General features: G+C 54.6%; 1 protein-coding gene across 5 annotated transcripts in view; it reads left to right on the forward strand.

The window, feature by feature from the left end:
- TBL1X (transducin beta like 1 X-linked) overlaps positions 1–19,966 on the forward strand; it is a 200,259-nt gene extending 180,293 nt beyond the window's left edge. For all 5 annotated transcript variants that reach the window (XM_074359139.1, XM_074359141.1, XM_074359142.1 and 2 more), the window contains 7 exons: positions 2,550–2,610; positions 7,035–7,156; positions 11,151–11,225; positions 11,618–11,745; positions 13,406–13,571; positions 15,146–15,247; positions 16,165–19,966. In XM_074359139.1, the coding sequence (XP_074215240.1) occupies positions 2,550–2,610; positions 7,035–7,156; positions 11,151–11,225; positions 11,618–11,745; positions 13,406–13,571; positions 15,146–15,247; positions 16,165–16,191 (681 nt within the window). In that variant the 3' untranslated portion in view covers positions 16,192–19,966. The remainder of the gene's footprint in view (positions 1–2,549; positions 2,611–7,034; positions 7,157–11,150; positions 11,226–11,617; positions 11,746–13,405; positions 13,572–15,145; positions 15,248–16,164) is intronic.

Consider the following 19,966-nt stretch of genomic DNA (forward strand, 5'->3'; position numbering starts at 1 on the left):
CCACCCTTAATGCTCAATAGAAATTCTGTCTTAAGTCATTGCTTTGGAAAATAAATATTACCAACAAATGAAGAAGGAAAAATAAGTTCTCACATCAGTTTATGACTCTACAACTAGAAACCATGCCTGAATACTTCGATTTGCTCTCCAAAAAGTTTTACATTTTTGTAATCACTTCAGTATAAATTGAAAACCTTATTAAATTGCTACCATCTGTTCATTCAAGTTCTAAAAATGCATATAAAATAATAGACAAGACCTGTAAACATTGACACAGTCTTGGAAAAGTCATAGTTGCATTTGACAAACCATGGTCTATAGGTCAAAACTAGCCCATGGCTTGTTTTTGTAAGTAAAGATTTATTGGCACACAGACACACCCACTTGTTCAGAACTGTCCATGGCAGCTTTCACGCTTCAACAACAGCGTGGACTAGTGGTGAGAGACACTGTATGGCCCTTGGAGCCTAAAATATCTGCTGCCTGGCCCTTGACAGAGAAAGCTGGTTGCCCCTGCAGTTAAGTAGTGTAACCCACCGGGGCACTGAATTACTCCTTCTTTCTTTCTCTTCCTCTCATTTATGCCAACAAACCCTGCGTTCAAACTTGGCAGCCTAATACCTGACATACAAAAGCCGAGCTGCTGAGGTCGACACACCAAATGTTCTCGTGGAACCAGTGTTGAATTTTCCCGGAGATGTTACAACTCAGATATTGCACACACACAGAACTTTGTCTTCTACGTGGCCGGTCGTCAGCACTGCTGATGGAGTTATTAAACGTCTGTGCGAGCGATCACTCCCACATGCGTTGGCCCAGTCGATGCTCCCAAGATAGGGGGCAGGTCCATCCTTTTTCACAGAGGGGAATGTGGAGCCCCAGAGAGCGTCACTGACTTGCCTGGGACACGCTGGTAGAGAGCCGGGTGGGCTGGGAACTCGGGCCCTGGGCGCCAGTCCCTGCCGCCCTCGAACTTTCACACGCCTCCGGGGAGTCCTTCGCAGCCTGAGCTCCTTCCTTCCCCAGGGCTACTTTTTATATTCGTGTTGCATTTTCTACCTGATTATCATTTGAGTCTACCAGGTGATGAACTGGGTGGTTGGTGAAAATGTACATTTAGAATTCTGGTAGGCTTTGGGTCAGACACTCCCTGATGTAATTAGTCAACCACGGCAGGAATAGTAATGTTCTCGAAAGGAACATTTTCTCAGGGAGGAAATGTAACTTAGGGATGCTGGCTTTGACCTTCAGTATGTGCTTAATCTAATGTGGCTAAACGGTATTTCGGATTCTTGAAACCTTTGTGTAATTAATATTTTCTTTTGTCCAGCGTGTGTTTAACCTGAAACATCAACACATTGAACAAGTTGTCAATGTAGTGTATGAAATTGTATCGGAATCGTGAAAAGGTTTATATGTTCTCTTCTGTGCTAAATTGTTGGCAGGTGGCTCCATTAAGGAAAGAGTTCTACTCCATCAAACAAACAAAAAATTGTTAATTGGTCTAGAGCTGACCCCAGACTTAGAGAACCAAGTTTCACAGATCCTCACTGCTCTGAGTATTTCCTCTGAAAATTTCTGCAGTTGATACAAAATATAACCAGTTCTTTTTAAAGGAAAACCTTCATTTAATGCCATCGACAGGGAGGTGTCAGGGTTCCGATTCTGTTGAAAATTGCACTTGATTAAGACGTAATTCCAGTGGTATTCATAGAGCTGCCTTTGGCTGTTAGGCATGCCTGAGTGTCTCCCAGCATCAAGCATTCATGATTTACTTCGTTTTCCAGCGTATACATCATTTTTTTCCTCCTTATGTACGGACTAATAAATCAGTGCTGGACGAAAGAGGCGTCTGCTCCCTTCTGTCCACTTGAAGCCAGTTTCTTCTATCAGTATCCCAGTTGCTCTGCTATGTCTAGTGTCCCCAGTTCATGGAGTGATGGTCAGAGGAATTTTCAGAAATACCTGTTTGTGCAGCTTTTCATTTGGAAAAGTGCCAGAAAGGTGTTCGGATATGCGTTGTTACAGTTTTTGCAATAGCTTTTCATGTGTGGGGATAAGGGGGAGTTCCCAACAAAACTGGTGGTTTTCCGAGTATCAGTTCCAGCTGCTGCGTCTGGGGGAGGAACCACCAGCGCGTGTGGCTAAGTTCCTAAATGTGACCACCGTCCAGATGGTTAAGCGTAAAGCACACCCTGGATTCCAAAGGCATGGATGAAGAAGGGAGTGCGTACTACGTCACTGACGTGTATGTGCTGATTTCATGTTAGAATGACAGTATTCTGGCTGTGTTGAAGTGAAGTTAACTGGATTGTTGAAGTTGGCTTTACTAGTTTCTTTTCTCTTTTTTTAGTGTGGCTACTATACAGTTCTAAATTTCCTGTGCGGCTCACGTGCTGTTTTTTGGACAGTGCTGGTTTAAAAGGAAGAGGGGCCCACTGCCTGCTCTTCTCTGATAAATTTTTCTAGAGAAACCTTTGTGAGAAGACTAATTACTAACTTTTTTTTTCTTTTTCTTTTTCTTTTTCCTTTTTTTTTGCGGAGCACAGACAACAATAATTTGGGATGCCCACACAGGAGAGGCCAAACAGCAGTTTCCATTTCATTCCGGTGAGTATTTCTATAAATTTTTTGTAATTAAAAAATAATTCAGAGTCCTAGGAAATGTCCCTTAAAGTGATCATGAATGCTTGGAGGAAGGCATCACGGAATCCAGCTGGCAGGGAGGAAACCCATCTCGTGGAAAGCATTGCTCTTGAGATCTGTGACATCCTGGTGCCCTCAACTCTCGAAGGCTCAAACGTTTATAAGCACACAGTGAACCAAGTCCAGAACCAGCGTGGGCTGCTTTCAGCTGCTGCCCCCAAGGACGCTGTGTTGGGTGGGAGTCCCTGAGACCATACCGAGCCTCAGCAATTCACTGGAGGACCCCCAGGACTCGGCATGCGGTCAAATTCACAGCTCAGATTTATTACAGCCAAAGAATGCAAAGCACAATCAGCAGGGGGAGAAGGCATGAGGTGAATCCAGAGCTTTCAGGGTTCTCTCCTGGTGGGGTCACAGAGGATGTGCCGCATCCCCCCAGAAGCCAGCTGCGGTGACATGCGTGAAGGGTCGTCTACCGGGGAGGCCCCATAGGCCCCCATGCCCGGCGTGCACCCACATTCCAGACTGCCGGGAGGAGCATGAGGGTTCAGCGTCAACCACGGATGTTGTCTGCATAGACAGTTAAGGCACAGAAGCCGCCGTTACTAGTTACAGGATGCCAGGACCCCTCTGGAAATCCAAATTCCCAGAGGCCGGCCAAGGCCAGCCTCGCCGCCAGGCCTTCCTATGGGGAGCAGTGTCAGGCCTGCGGGGGTCTTTGCTCCACTGCTCTTGACCGAACCACGTCTCCCTGTGTTGGGGCCGCACCAGGCCCCACGGAGCCCACGGTCGAGAGAGTCCGGGTTCCCCGATTCCCACCTCCTGATTCAATCTGATAGTTAGATGTGACCTCTGGACTTCAGAGAGAGAAAGCACCCCAGAATTCAGAGACTGACAGAAGAAACTGGCTTCAAGTGGACAGAAGGGAATAGAGGCCTCTTTCGTCCGCAGGAGGCGCCTGCCCCGTTTAGAGGGAGTTACCAGGCAGACGGACGGGGTGCACGTTACTGCTGGGTCAGGTGTCTCTGGGGTGACGTTGAGGAGGGGGTCAGAGGCTCTTCCCTGACGGGCACTTCCCGGCTCCTGGGGATGTCTGAACGGAGGGAGGGCTGGCCCCGAGGATGGCCCAGGCAGTACAGCCCACCTCGAAGCCCAGGGAGGGCTGCAAGTGGGGGACGTGGGTCCTGCAGGGAGCAGACTGAGGGAGAGTCCCAACGAGGCCTTCACAGGACTGTGACAAACACATGCACACCAGCGTCTGTTGCTCCACACGGTCCTTCTGATCCGGGCAGACCCGGGAGGTGCCGGTTTACAGCCTGCTGCTCTGGAGAGGCAGCCCGTCTCTTCCACGCCATCCTCTGAGCTTGGGGACCACGCCAGACACACCTGTGGGGGCTGCGGGGAATTTTGTTGTGGGTCCTGCTCTCTGACAGCATGGATGATGTGGCAGTTGCTAGAGATATTATACAACATACGCTGCCACCTTGACACCCCAGCATCTGTGCGTGTGCGTGCGTGTGTTCGGGGTGGGCAGAATACACCAGCATTCACATTGTGCACAGCTGTCCCCGCTGTCCAGTTCCAGAACATACGTGTCACCCTTCACCCGTAGGAAGTCCCCCTCCAGCCCCACTTCCCCAGCCCCTGGAGACGCAGCCTGTGTGTCTTGATCTGTGTCATCTCCACGCCATGCAGCTACGCTGTCGACTGTACAAAGCACAGCAAGTGGGTCTGCCTGCCGGTTGCATTTGCCGTAAATGCCAAGACCATCCTACCTTTGTTGTCACGAAGGCTGCCGTGACCGGGTCAGAGCCCAGAACGTCAGATGTGCTGACCCACGCAATGGGGGGAATGCCTGTAACGCAGGAAGCTCTGGCTTCTATTTTTCAGAGAATAATGTGCCCCAGATAAGCATCCGTAAGGTTCCTCTAACAGTTTTATCTTCAGAATTAATTTCTAAGTCATTTGACAGAATACAGTATTCCCCGGAGCATTCCCAAGGTCCAGAGGAGGGCCTTCCATGCCACAGACACGTTTTCTTCTGTACTGAGAGCTCCTCCCCTGTAGCTAACCCACAAGGCAGCGTGTCCCAGCACTGGGTCAGGAAGTCCGTGTGTCACGTGCTCTTTCTTACAAGTGTGAAGTGGTGGCCTGCGGATTGTTCAAGCTGGAAAAAAGGAAGGGTGCTGTGTTTCCGGGTGAGGTGCACACTGCAAGAGGGGCACCTTTCCTTAGCACTCATGGGGCTGATCAGAGAAATTGCCCGTCAGGTGTTCCCCACGCCGGCCTGGTGGGTGCACCTCATTCCTGGAGGCGTGAGCTCAGAGCTAGTGGTGGAACAGCACTCAGCAGGGAGAAGGAGCAGACTATCTGTAGACCATCGAGAGGGCTGTCTGCTTCGTTAGGAAAGGCCGTCCCCAAAGGTCAAGTGCTGGACAGTGCCATTTCTATAACATTCTGGAAATGATGTAATTTTGGGGGGGAGCGGTTAATGGAGGGCGTGGGGATTGAATGCATGCTAAGCATGCCCTCTACCCCTGAGCTACCCCCCCACGCCCAGAATTTTAGATATGAAGAACAGATCAGTGGAGCCAGGGTTTAGGAGCGGATGTTCAAGGAAGGGGTGGTGTGACGGTAAAGCAGCACACGGGAGGTCTTGGAGGTGGTGGAGCCCGGTTCTGGGTCTTGGCTTTGGCGGTAGTTACACACATCTGCCCGTGTGAGCACATGGCTGGCACAGCCACTGCACGCACGTCCCACCCCAGCAGCTTCCGGGCTTGCGTGTTGTGCGGTGGGGCCAGAAACTGCAGCCGCTGGGTGGACGGTACGTGTGGGGCCTCTGTAATGTCTTTACAGCTTCCTGTGATTCTGTAAGCATTTCACAACTAAAAGTTTATTTCTTTTTTAAAGAGCAAAGTAAAGTTTGGCTATGCTCGGAATGGTTGCTGACTCTTGAACCTCACTGGCCATGTAGGCAGCAAGGGCACACGGACACACACCCCGCCCCACCCCACCCCGCCCCGCCCCGCCCAGGGTTAACTTAGCCCCGTTACGTGTCGCTCACTCACACTGAATGGTGAGCTCACATTTGGGGGTTGGAGGCCCTGGGTCTCAGCAGCAGGAGCGACTCAGAATGGGGCCAGCCACCTGAGTACACAGCGTCCGCTATCCAGATTACAAAGCTGCAGCAGAAGATAGTTTTTACGGCCAGGTGCTGGTCACTGTCCCCTCCAGGCTGTCGCTCTTGCAGGTGTGCGAACTGCATGCACGAAGGCAGAGGCTGGCCACGGAGTTCATGACTTGGCTCGTGCAGCATTGTGCACAAGAGCAGCTACGGGCTTGGCTCCCTGGCTCCTGGGACCCAGTTCCTTGGTTCCACTGGACACACGTGGGGAATGTGGCGGGAACCGTGGGGCTGTGAAGATGAAACAAGAAGAGGTGCCTTGGGTTGTTGAAGAAGCCAGTGCTGCCTCTGGGCCAGACCCCCCCACCCACAACCTCTGTGGGGACGGGGCAGCGGGCCGTGGAAGCTAACGGGGTCTGTCCCTGCAGTGGTGGGAGGCGGTCGCGTGTGCAGGCACGCACTTCTTGTTTAAAGACCCAGGATGAGAAGGGGCAACACGACTTAGCACATCCTAAGTGAGGTTCTCCCAATCCAGCGCTGACTTCCTTGAAGAAACACACGGAGACAAGGTTAGGGCTTGACAGCTGATGGGGAACCCTCTCTTTCCTTACAAGCAGTCAGGTGTCTGGAGAGAACAAGGATGCAGCGTGGTCTCCTGGGAGTTTGGGAGAAAGGAAGAGGGCTGTCCCTGTCCCCCAAACCCTCAACAGAGGTCTTGGAGCCACCAGCCCCTGAGAAATGTAGGCAGAGACAGTGTTCATCACAAGGCCACCTGTGTCCCCTAAAGGCGGGGGTGCTTCTTGTCAACTGTCGGTGGATGCATTCACGTGTTGTGGGAGATTTTTTCAGTGGGGATGTCTTACACACAGGATGTGGAGTCGTTTTCCTCCCCTTTCTCTCCTCCGTACCTAAAACAAGTGGAGTCAGCCCACCACAGTGGTGCTCCCCGGAGCAGCACGGTACAGGGGCAGGGCAGGCAGCGTGCCTCTCCCCTGCCGTGTCTGCCCTGTGTCAGGGGAGCACGAGACTCTGTGTCCAGGGCACGTGAAGTGTCACAGGGTCTCTCTCTGGAGGTGTCTGGTCATCCCGTCAAACGTATAGGACAGGTCTGTGAAGGCTGGCGGCTGTGTGTTTATAACATCAGTAGATGAGTGTCTTGACTGTGCTGTTAACTTCTTCTCAGTCAGCTGGCCTCTGTGCACCACTGGTAAATGCAGATGTCGCCCCCCCCACCCCCACCCCCGCTCCCTTTTCTGCTTCACAGCCCCTGCTCTTGATGTCGACTGGCAGAACAACACTACCTTTGCCTCCTGTAGCACAGACATGTGTATTCACGTCTGCAGACTCGGCTGTGACCGCCCAGTCAAAACCTTCCAAGGACACACAGTAAGTGCAAGTTCGGATTTGGGGGCTCACGTTCATGAGAATGTGCTGGGAGGTGGGAGCCGGGTACTCTGTGCCTAGGATTAGAAGATACTGTGACCGCAGACCAGTTCTGCAGCCCTTTGCTCTGTAGGCTGTTGCAGCTCTCAGGTGGTTGGCTTAACCCAGTTATCCAACTGGACAGGCGGTAGGGGGAAAAAATGACCTGAGATGAGGTAGATGTTGGGTTTTGCAGGAAAGACTTTAAAGGAGCTATTATAAAATTGTTTGAGGATATAAAGGAGAGCCTGCTCATAATGAGTGGACAGATGCAGAATGGCAGCAGAGAAAGGAAAATTATGTTCTTAAACAGTCAAATGGAAATCTCAGAACTAAGAGGTATAATGTATCTGAAGAACTGATACAAGATTGAACAAACGGTTGGAAGCTTAATGACCTGTAGGACAATATGAAGCACTCTACCGTATATGTGCAGCGGAGAGAGAAGAAAAAAGAATGAAACAAAAATTTGAAATAGTGATAGCCAAACTTTCCTAAATTTGGTGGAAAATACCAACATTCAATCCAAGAAGCTCAGACGCCAGCTGACTTCTCGCTGAATTCTTTTTTTTAATTAACTTTTTATTGAGGTATACTTGATGTACAGTGTTATAAATTTTAGATGTACAACATAGTGATTCATACCTTTTCAAGGTTATACTTCATTTATAGTTATCATTAAATACTGGCTATATTCCTGGTGCTGTACGATGTATCCTCGTAGCTTGTTTGCTTTATACATGGTAGTTTGTACCTCTTAATCCCCTCCCCTTTTCTTGCCCCTCCCCCCGTCTCTCTCCCCACTGGTCACCACTCGTCTCTTCTCTGTATCTGTGAGTCTGCTTCTATTTTGTTACATTCACTAGTCTGTTCTCTTTGTTAGATTCCACATATAAGTGATATTGTGTGATATTTGTCTATGTCTGACTTCACTTAGTATGATCATCTTTAGGTCTATCCATGCTGCTGCAAATGGCATTGTTTCATTCTTTTTTATGGCTAAGTAGTATTCCATTGTATAAACATACCACATCTTCTTTAGCCAGTCATCTGTCAGTGGGCACTTAGGTTGCTTCCATATCTTGGCTCTTGTAAATAGTGCTGCTGTAAGCGTTGGGGTGCATGTGTCTTTTCAAATTAGTGTTTGTTCTCTTTGGATAGATCATCAAATTCTTGAGCATAACACATGAGGCTCTTCACAGCCTTTCCCCAGCAGATCTCTCTAGTGTCCACGCCACTACTCGGCCCGCCTGGAAGACGTGCTGGCTTTGAGCACCTCACAGCTGCGATGCTCCCCTACCTTTGACTCTCACAGCATCCCTTGCCCCTGACTTCACTGACATCAGTCACGTTGTCCTTGGCACTTGCCTTTTTCCTTAGTACCCACTTTTCTGCAGCTTCTGTGCCTGCAGGTCCCTGCTTCCATAAGAAGGCTCTTTCAGAGCACAGGGGCCCGTTGTGCTCTTAACACCTCACTATGGCCACCACCTGATCCTCCTCTTTACTTTTCTGAGCTGAACTTATTTCTCCTCTAATCCAAGACTCTCCCTGAGCTCTTAAGAGGAGGTCTTGTGACTCTTCAGCTGCCCCCCCCACTGGGACTTGATTGCAGTCACACCACTGGGCTCTTCAGCCAAGTCTGACTGAAGCCATCATTCTGCACAAGACAGGCGCTAAATGAAGAGAGCCTCCTTCCTCCCGAGGCCCTATGAGCTGTTCCTGGATGCTTTCTGGGAATTGTGGCTTGGAGGGCAGAGGGAGGGAGGGAGGGAGAGGAGAGTCCACTCTCAGGAAGGAGTCCTTTTCCCCCTGGAGAACTGAAGGTGATTAGCCCAGGGACAGTCAATGGGGACCGGCCCCCATTCCCAGGCCCGCGGGGACCCACCCTCAGGTTCTGCCCAGGGACAGTCAGCGGAGACCGGCCCCCTTCCTAGGCCTTCGGGGACCCACCCTCCGGTTCTGCCCGGGGACAGTCAGCGGGGACCGGCCCCCATTCCCAGGCCTGTGGGGACCCACCCTCAGGTTCTGCCCAGGGACAGTCAGCGGGGACCTGCCCCCATTCCCAGGCCCGTGGGGACCCACCCTCAGGTTCTGCCCAGGGACAGTCAGCGGGGACCGGCCCCCATTCCCAGGCCCGCGGGGACCCACCCTCAGGTTCTGCCCGGGGACAGTCAGCGGGGACCGGCCCCCATTCCCAGGCCTGTGGGGACCCACCCTCAGGTTCTGCCCGGGGACAGTCAGCGGGGACCGGCCCCCATTCCCAGGCCCGCGGGGACCCACCCTCAGGTTCTGCCCGGGGACAGTCAGCGGGGACCGGCCCCCATTCCCAGGCCTGTGGGGACCCACCCTCAGGTTCTGCCCAGGGACAGTCAGCGGGGACCGGCCCCCATTCCCAGGCCTGTGGGGACCCACCCTCAGGTTCTGCCCGGGGACAGTCAGCGGGGACCGGCCCCCATTCCCAGGCCCGCGGGGACCCACCCTCAGGTTCTGCCCGGGGACAGTCAGCGGGGACCGGCCCCCATTCCCAGGCCCTCGGGGACCCATCCTCAGGTTCTGCCGGGGACAGTCAGTGGGGACCGGCCCCCATTCCCAGGCCCGCGGGGACCCATCCTCAGGTTCTGCTCTCATCGGTTACGGTCAGAGCCACCCGAGCAGTCGTTGTCCTGCGTGAACCTGCCCCTGGGTCACACCTCTCACCAGACTCCGGCTTCGCATGGGGCCTGTCCTGCCTCCACTCTCCTGTGCGCACACACTGCAGTCAGCCCCACTCATCGTCCCCTGGCTCACCCTGGGCCTGCTCCTTGTGCTTTAAGCTTCAATCCCTCCCTTTTTCCCGGGCCACCCCCACTGGTACCACGTGGAACACAGACGCAGCCCTGTCCCTCCCGTCTCGCAGCCTTCAGACCACGGTGTCCTCAGTGAGCAGCGTGACCGTGCGGTTTATCCTCCACGCCAGAGCACTGAGGGGTGTGAGGCTAACTGGGAAATGAATTACGAGCCTGAAATGAGTTCATTGTTAGGCCAGGGCAGCAGGCACGCAGGGACTGGAGGGGGCTCCACAGTCCCCTGCTGGGAATAGGGGCTGAGCCCCCGCTGCGCCCCCGCCGCCTGTCCCTGCTCGCCTTACCAGGCACGCCCTCCCCACCTCACTCTACTGCAGGGAGCTTCTTCCTAACTGCCTGTGTCCCCTCTCCCTCACCTCTGGGGACCTTTGGCGTCCAGCCTCCAGGATCCAGCCTCGGGATCCCCTGACGCCCAGAACTGGAAGGCTCCTGCAGCGTCCTTCCTTTCCGCCCCACTGCACACAGCACCTGCCTGCTAGAACTTTCCATGGGCACTGAGCGGCAACGTTGCGTTTCCTTGGCTGTTTGCTCAGGATTCCGGCCCCGCAGGATGGTTCCTCCTCCCTGTGAATCCCTAACAACCTCTCAATCTGACTTCCCTTGTACGTACACCTCTGCTGGTCTGCGTTTGTGGGTTTAGGTCACGTCGCCTTGGGCCTGGGTTACCGCTCTGGCCATTGGACACCTTGTCTCTGTGCACTTCCTCCCCTCCCCTCAGGACCAAAAGAGAAGCTTAGATGGACGGGGGAGCCGTGGTATTAAAAGTGTGTAGGAAAATGACTTTCCAAGTCAGTATTACAGTGATTGTGGTCTTCCTGGTTTTCTGTGCTGCCCTTACCATGTTGGCTTCCTTCCTAGTTGTGATTCTTTTCCTTCGAGAACTGGGGACACGGGTGGCTGGTCGGGTGGGCACATGGCTGTGTGTTTTGTGGAGGTGAGGAACACGGACTGAGGAAGAGGCGAGTACGCACAAGTCTGCCCGTGTTCCTTGGTGTCCGGGGCAAATGCAGGTCGGCTTTCTGCAGAGAGGACAGTGTGCGCCTGCCCCCTGCTGGAAGGCTGTATTACTGCTCCAGGGCCCTTATTTCTTTTTAAAACCCTGTGCTCTCTTTCAGAATGAAGTCAATGCCATCAAATGGGATCCTTCTGGAATGTTGCTAGCGTCCTGCTCTGATGACATGACATTAAAGGTAAAGCCGTCTGATCCTGGACTGCCCCCCTGTACTCAGTGCTGGTCTTACGTTCCCTGGTTCTGCAGCTGGCGGTTCCGTGTGAGCATTCTCCCCGCCTCTGTCACTTTCCCCGTTGCAAACTCGATGTTGCTGTCATGCAGGGAACTCCAGCCTACCCGTGGCGGGTCCTGCTGGGTCTTTTCCCTCCCGTGGCCTTCCTCACAGGCACCCCTAGTGTTCAGCGGCCCCTCTCCCGGGCAGCGCCTGCCAGTTAGCCAGCTGCACACCTCACGGTGCCGTGAGCTTCCCAAGGGCCAGACACTAGTGAGGGCTCACGGAGGGAGTGATGTGGAACCACCGCCGGCTGGAGAAACAGCCTTTGCTCACACTGTTCGCGACGCCTTCTCTAGATCTGGAGTATGAAGCAGGATACATGTGTCCACGACCTTCAAGCTCACAGCAAAGAGATCTACACCATAAAGTGGAGCCCCACCGGGCCAGCCACCAGCAACCCAAACTCCAGCATCATGCTAGCGAGGTAAGAGGAAGACGGCCCTCAGCCCAGCCTCACTCCCTGAAAGCAGCCTTGCTCACCACGGCTGAGCCAGCAAGTCACTCACAGCCAAAGAGAACGGAAAACTTTGCCCAGGTGTCTTGCAAATGTGTTTACACCCTTCCAAACCCAGTGGAGAGGTACCGCACTCTTGGAAGGGCCCACGAGCTGTGAGTTGTCCCTTGATGCCTGACTCGAGGTAAGGACGGTGTTAACCACGAGGCAGGCAGGAGGAATCAGCCATGTCATCCGGGTCCCAGCACTTTGCTTCGGTGAAAGTGTTTATTACAACAGAGAGAGGAAGCAGTTCAGCCTGGACCTTGGGCTTGGTTCATTGGGTTCGACTCGGAGCTGCCTGCAGGTGGCCAGAATTTTGAGCAGTGGTGGGGCCCCCCAGCCCCAGCCAGGTCTGACCTACCCGTGTATGTAGTGAGCCCCCGAGACACCAGCACTGGAAGGTGTGGGGCAGCTGGTCAGTCAGAGGCTGGGATTGGGAAGAGTGGTTTTAAGTGACCACAGTGGCCTCCCCAAGACCACATCACTCAGGCTGCGGTCCCCAGAACTGTGGGTCCCAGTGCTCATCGGGCCCCGTTCAGGATACACAGTTGCACTCTCAGTACCGTATTTTAAGAAGAACACTTAGAAAAACAAGCCAAAGAGATTCTGAGACTGAATACCAGGATACCCAGGGGTCTGGAGAGCAGGGTCCAATGAAATGGGGGTGCTTGTTGAGCCTGGGAAAGGCGCGACTTGGGAGAATGTTTCCCTGCCAGGAAACAGCGGTGCGGTTGCTCTGTGTGGGTGCAGAGAACGGGACCGGGGAGGGGGTGGCAGGTGGCAGGGTCCTCGCACATAGCTCTGGCTCGGCCGCGCGGCCCCTGTGGGGGAGGGGGCGGCCTCGCCGGGCAGCAAGGACTCTTGGCTGAGAGCGTCCGACGCAAGGCCCTCTCTTAGAAAACACCGAAGGGAATTCCTGCATCAGCTGAGACGCTGATCCAGAGAAACACAAAGACCGGTACTCTTTATTTCATGTAGTTGTCCTAAAATCCACCTAAATGTCTAGGACATGGGACACACTGTAGGCATTTGTGGTTTTTTTGATGACTTGGAAGGTGTTTTTGAACCGCAGTGCCAGAGAAAGCAGCTTTGTGGTGTGTACTGTGCTCTTACGTTTGGAAATAACTAAAATTTGCAACTCCCAGGAGAGTGATTGTTTATTTGGATGCAATTGAACTTTAATTCCCAGGGGATTAAAATGCTCATTCACTCAGTTTGCTATTTTCCCGAGCATTATTTTAGTTGGCAGCGATAGAGGTGGTGTTTTAAGTTGTGGGAGCATTTTACAAAATGTAGTGAATGCAGAAGTGTTTCCCATTCGTATCTCAGAAAAATGCAGAAACCAGTGAGCGTGAGGATCAATTTGTTTCCCTAATTAATGGCACCACAAAAAGAAAAGCTTTGTTTTGTGACTGCGGCTTGGTTTTCAGCATAGCCGCGTCACGTTTTAGAAGAGTCGGGGTGTACTTACTGTCTCCCGAAACGGGAAGGCTGGGAGGAACGCCCACCCACGGTGTCTGTGAGGCATCGAGGGAGATGGCGGGGGACCCGCGCGTGTCCTGCTGACTTTCCGCTCCCGTCTCCCCAGTGCTTCGTTTGACTCCACGGTTCGGCTGTGGGACGTGGAGCGGGGCGTTTGCATCCACACGCTCACCAAACACCAGGAACCAGTCTATAGTGTAGCTTTTAGCCCCGACGGGAAATACCTGGCCAGCGGCTCCTTTGACAAGTGTGTGCACATCTGGAACACTCAGGTAATCCCCGACCCCCGTGGCCCAGCCCTTCCCCAAAGGACCGCCTGGAGAGTCGTGTGTTCGGTGACCCGGGCTCGGAGCCGCGCCTGGGGCGTCGGTGCTGCGGAGCGCGTTGCCTCAGACGGTCCTCTGCAGGGGGACCCCAGGCCAAGTGCCTTCTGCCCTGTGCCCCTTGGTGGGGGAGGCTCCCCTCCAGGCACACCCACCCAGTTCGGGTACTTTTTCTGAGTCCTTGGCAGGAAACCTTCCCCCTGCCACCTCCTCTTGGACGTGAGCACTGAGCTCGGAAAATTGTAACACAGTCATCTCAGCGGAGATGCTGCCCTGTGGGCACTCAGGTTGGGGTGAGGGTCCCGCCGTAGGGGGTGCACAGGCCCCTGACCTCCTCTGCTCCACACGACTCCTGGAGCTGCCCCTTGGAGCACGTCGAGGAATGTGAGGACCATTTGTGGGCGGTGGTCAAGCCATTTCAGCCTGTCCCAGGGAAACAGTCTAGGTTTGGGTAGCAACGGGAGTGTCACTGTGGGGTCGTCCTGTCACAGGAGAAAGAGATGGTGTCTGAGGACACGCAGCCCCTGTGGGTGTCTCTGGCCGCACCTCAGGGTGAGGGAACTGGGAGCATGAACAGTGGGAATGAGCGGGCCTGGAGGAGCATAAAGTGCTCCTCTGGGCGCTGAGCTCGCGCTTCTCCTGCAGGTGGGGCAGCGATGGTCGTGTGGGGTCGTGGCCAGCAGCAGTGGTACACTCCGTGTGACCTTGGGGTGGACTGAACAGCCCCCCCGCCTCTCTCTCACCCGCACCCAGCTTCCCGATTCCCTTTCGCCTGGCTGACTCTCAGTCCGCACCCACTGGTGGCCGGGGGAGGTGGTACCTGAGCCGCACAAACGCGTGGGGCCGTGGGAGGTCCACGGGGACCTCAGGCTTCCCGGGAGCTGCCTCCCATGAGTCTTGTCTTGTCGGCCAGCCAGAGGCGATAGTGGCCCTCAGGTAGGACCCGGCTGGCGCCGAGCAGAGCCTCAGGGCCCTGGATAGGCCCCGGAAAACACCCATCGCAGGAATGACGTGTGGCAGCCTCTGGTCTGAACCCTTGCTGAAACAGCGGTGGGTGCACTTGTAAAATGACATCATCGGTCCAGCCCTGCCTGCTGTCGGCAGCTCATCAGGTCCCTTAACCCCTCTTCCTACGGATCACAAAACCCTTGAGGCATGTTGAGGCTCCCTTTAATCCTCAGTGACACGACGGCTTTTCTAAATGTGCAAAAGTGCGTAACAGGCAGATTGCTCCTCTCCAGCTGCCTCGGTCTCCCTGCCACCATCCGGCCGTGGCTGCGGTGACCTGTGGGAGGCAGCGTGACGCCAGCCAAAACGTCGAGGCCGATTCCATGGGCAGCCGTAGGTCACCTACGCTGCCCGTGTAGCGAGTCTGTGAGACGCATTTCTACAGCCACCGAGCGTTTCCTGAAAATACTCTTAGCTTCTCTGAGTTTGAGGATGTTTGCGGTAATGCACGGGGGGACCACGTCCACGTCCTTGGTGCCCCTGGCACCGTGAGTGACCGCAGCTTTGCTTTGCAGAGTGGGAGTCTCGTCCACAGCTACCGAGGCACTGGCGGCATCTTCGAGGTGTGCTGGAACGCCCGAGGGGACAAAGTGGGCGCCAGCGCGTCCGACGGCTCTGTAAGCAGCACCTGTGGTTTGCCACGGCGTGGAGGGCGTGAGGGAGGGGGGGCTGGAAGCTCCAGGCTCCTGGTACTGGCTGGGCTTCCCAGGGGTGGGGTGAGTCTCCAAGGACACAGCTGGCTCTCACTGGATGTGTGTCGGGTGAAGGAGACTTCTGGCTGGATCCTGCCCGGTTGGCACCGCATCAGAGAGCAGCTGTCTCTTCCTCACTCTCAGTGATTTTCTCAGTGAGATGGTGGCTTTCCCGCGGTGACTTTTCCCCGCCGGGGGGCACTGTGGCTGTCCCTGCTTCGTGGGGTTGCTCCTGGTGTCTGCTGGGTGGAGGCCAGGATGCTGCTGAACCTCCCCTGTGCCTAGGACGCCCCCACAGCAGAGATGACAGGGCCCAGATACACAGGGGCCAAGACTCAGAAGCCTGCTCCCGTCTTGACTCCAGCCTGGGCCTCTGGTGTTACAGCTCCCACCTTCCACTCCATGGGGCCCAGTTTAAGCTTCTGGGATGTCTAGCTTTTTGGTTCCCACCTGCACTTGAAATTGACCCAAGCTGTGGGGCAGAGGGCAGGGGGTGGCTGGCCAAGTGCCCGCCTGGCCCCCTAGTGGTGCTCAGGCCTGAGCCCCTACGTGGGTGTCTGGTCTGTGACCCCCACCAAGGGCTGCGCCCTCCCCCCCCCCCCGAACTCCTTCCCGGTGCTGCCCTGGACCTGGCTACTTCCCTCTAGGCTGTTTGCAGGGGTTGACTGGTCGGATGCTCAGATGTTATTAGCCTGTCGTTTAGAGTTTCTCTGAACCCTCATGACTCTGTGCCAGTGGAAGTCTATTTACAAAAAGTGGGTGGTGGGCCGTGGGCCGTCCTCTTCTCTGAAGGCCTCCTGGGTTGTCTCTCAAGATAACCGGCACCTCCTCTTTCCTTCCAGGTGTGTGTTTTAGATCTACGAAAGTAAACACAAAATACTATAGGAAAAGAACCCTAGTGGACCAGCAGTGAACGTGTGGGGTTGGAGCACTCTCCAGACACAACTCTGTCAGCTCCGAAACTGTGCGAACTTGACGTTAGAGTGTACTTTGCAATCAGCTCATCCCTGGCCACAGGAGTCTCTATTTTTTTGTAATCTTCATCAAGAAGTTTAAAACAAAAAGCATACCCACAGTCCCATCAGAGGGGGAAGAATGGCTCCCACCTGGAACGTGGGAAGCGGGAAGCCAGCAGCTAGACGGCGCGTGGGTGGGACCCCGTCCAGAGCAGGCTCTGAGGGCTGAGAGGAGACGAAGAAGGAAAAAAGCTGTGCCAAAAAGAAACAGAAGGAAAGACGCTGTGAGAAACCAAAAGGGGGGAGAAAAACCACTCCACGTGGTGGGTTGTTTCGTTTTTTCCTAACAGTTTGGACACTACAGTTACTCTCACAAGGATGTTCAAAGACCAGTTTGTACCAATGACTTGGGCGACTTTGTAACCCCAACACTTTGTATTTTCTACAATCTTTGTCCCGTGCTTTTTCTATCTGCTGGAATCCTGTCGTCCGGGGCCCTTCTGTCTGAGGTGGAAACCGTTTTGGGTTTGTGGCGTCTTTCCTGTTGTCACTGGCCCCCTCCCCTCTGTCCGTCCTTCCTTCCTTCCTTCCTTCCTTCCTTCCTTCCTTCCTGGTCTTGGTGGGCAGCACGCATTTGGTGGACACAGCCTTATGGACCAGACTCGGACGTGATGACGGAGTCTCTGGCAGACGGTGTTCCCTCTCCCTCCCCTCCCCTCTCCCCACCCCTTTCTGAGTTTCTTCCCCTCCCCTCTCCCCACCCCTTTCTGAGTTTCTTCCCCCCCCAGCTCTCCCCGCCCCTTTCTGATTTTCTTCCCCCCCAGCTCTCCCCGCCCCTTTCTGAGTTTCTAACCCCTCCCCTCTCCCCGCCCCTTTCTGAGTTTCTTCCCCCCCAGCTCTCCCCGCCCCTTTCTGAGTTTCTAACCCCTCCCCTCTCCCCGCCCCTTTCTGAGTTTCTTCCCCCCCCAGCTCTCCCCGCCCCTTTCTGAGTTTCTTCCCCCACAGCTCTCCCCGCCCCTTTCTGAGTTTCTAGCCCCTCCCCTCTCCCCGCCCCTTTCTGAATTTCTTCCCCCCCCAGCTCTCCCCGCCCCTTTCTGAGTTTCTTCCCCCCCCAGCTCTCCCCGCCCCTTTCTGAGTTTCTTCCCCCCCCCCAGCTCTCCCCGCCCCTTTCTGAGTTTCTTCCCAGCTTAGGTCTCAAAGGCACTTTCAGGCACATCCTAAGTGCTTTATGGAAGAAGGCAGGGCAGGGGGACTTTTTACAGGAGAAAAAAAAAAGTGACTTATAAGAGAAAGCCCCGAGTATTTTTGGAAAAAAAAATATTTTTATGTTAAAGCAATTTTAAAATCCGAAACTGGCCATCAGACATAGAGAGCTTTGTGTGATTCGTATTTTAAAAGGAATCTTAGGAAGACACAGGCAGGGTGTGAGGTAGCCTTCCCTTCACTGTCAGCTTCCGGCAGGGCGGTGAGGACGCCGGGTGGGCAGACAGTCCCGGCCCCCCCCAGCTGGAAGCAGACCTGGGCGTCCTTCGGGGAGTGTTGACGGCGGTGGCCGGCAGGACAGGAATGGAGAAGGGGCCGGACCTGAGAGGGAGTCCCAGAACCCACCGTGGGCGCCAAAGAAGCCGTCGGAATGTGCGCCCAGCTTCCTGGCTGTGAGGAAGGTCACTCCAGCCGCGGCCCCCGGGGTCAGCCCGCCAAGAGCAGCCCGCCAGCCCCGGCCTCGCCGCCGGCCCGGCTCCAGGATCCCACTGGATCTGACGACCGCAACCAGCGGGGAGGGTGTTCGGCCCTGAGGGGGGATCACGTAGGTAGGACATCACTGATCACGTCTGCCGTCGTCTTCATTTCTTTCTCTCTCAAGAGACTAGAAGGAAGACTTTCTTTTTTTTAAATAATGAATCTTTTTACTGTTTTTTTAAAAAATTAAATATGGCTTTGTGTTCCTCGCGGAGTTTCCTTCGTTGCATCGGGTGACCTGGTATCGTTGTTAACCCGACTCTGACCCCGGCTTACAGGAGAGGGGTGGGGAGCGCGGAACCTGGGGCCTCTGGGCTGGTCCGTGTCCGTGGGCGGAGCCAGGCATGGGGAGGCGTGCTGGGCACGGGGGCTGGTGTGCTGCAGCCACGTGTCTGTTCCAACAAGGAGCCAGGATGTCATTCAGAGGGTGGACTCCATCCCTGGAGCCAAAAACAAGCCGTCAGGGCGCGACCAGGGCCCCTGCAGAAATAGGAGCCGGCCAGGAACAGCTCCAGAAGCCAGAGCGCGTCCATCAGCGTCGGATCAGTAACGCACCTCCCTGGATCTGCGAATTATTCAGGCCCCATCTGTGGAAGGCCCGAAAGCGCTCTGTTGAGAGTTGGGTGTTTTATTCGGGCCTCTGTTACCTACACGCTTAGCTAAGAAGGTCAGAGTTTTACGGAGTCTCCTCCATTCCCACCTTTGAAGATAGCAGACACCCCTGGATACATGGCTAATTTCTTGCCCCAAGAAATTATTAGGCTTGGGGTGCAGTTTGGGGAGCTCTGGACGCACACCATCTGGACCCCTCCCCACATAAGAATGTCATGTCTACAGAGCATCCGTTGTCCAGGGTCAGGACACGGTTTGTGTTTGACAAGCCAGAGCCTGCTGTTGGGGGGTAGTGGTGGGACACACAGGCAGGGGTTCCCCAATCAGTCCTCAGGGAAGGGCGGTAGCCAGGGTCTCGAAGTGTTGGCATTCGACTCTGGATGCATCTGAACACTTGGGAATTGCTGGCTTGGAGCCGAGGGCTTTGAGGCCAAGGACAGGGGCTCAGTCCCGCACACCACGGTGAGCCTGACGCTGATGAAGGCAGATCGTTCGCCTGTCTGGCTTCCCCAACAGGCCGTCACAAAGCAACCTCCTGAGGGCCACAAGGGGGACCAAGATGCGAACGCAGCCAGCGCCCCTCGAATCCAGCCCCGTCTCAGCACGACAACAGCCACGTCCGACTTGGCGCCAGCGTGCACCCCACAAGCAGTCGATGGAGTCACCTCTGTCATCAGGGCTGCCCCTTGGGCCGTGTTACCACGGGACGTCGTTTACAGCTCTGAAAAATTGGAAGTAAATGCTTAAGTCTCGGTGACCGAACGGAACCGAGATGCTGACGGCAGACGTAACAGTCCTTCCCGGAATGTCTGTTTGGGTTTGAAGTGACCAAGAACTCGTCCCGCACACACCGGGGAAAAGGGGGCTACCCCACCGGGCACGCCAGGCTACCCGCGGCACCCAGGGCTTGACAGTCATTGTCTTTCTAAAAACAGATCTTGGCGCCAAGTGAAGTGCACTGTCAAACGTTAGGGTCTGCTTTTCTGCTTTGTTCCTTGTTATTTCCCCCTTTTTTAACCTTCTGTTCCACTTTTTTTTTCCAAATCGTGTTTCTGGTCAAATGCAGAGTTGTTCCTCCCGCCGCTTACTGAGGTTGTGAATTCTGGCTTCTGCAGTGTTTATTGTCTGTGTCAGACGTACAGCCAGACGGCCTTCCCTCCGCGTGTTCCAGATTCTGCTCCATCCACACCGACCCCGTTTCGTTCTCGCTCCACCCCTTCCGCCTCACGCTCTGGAGAAAAATCACCTTGTGTGTCGTAGCTCATTTGTTCCAAGAGAGAATCAACAGATCATACTCAGTGTCTTGAATAAATTGCTCTATTTTGATATTAGAGAA

Source organism: Camelus bactrianus, chromosome X, assembly GCF_048773025.1.
Source record: "Camelus bactrianus isolate YW-2024 breed Bactrian camel chromosome X, ASM4877302v1, whole genome shotgun sequence".
Lineage (NCBI taxonomy): Eukaryota > Metazoa > Chordata > Mammalia > Artiodactyla > Camelidae > Camelus > Camelus bactrianus.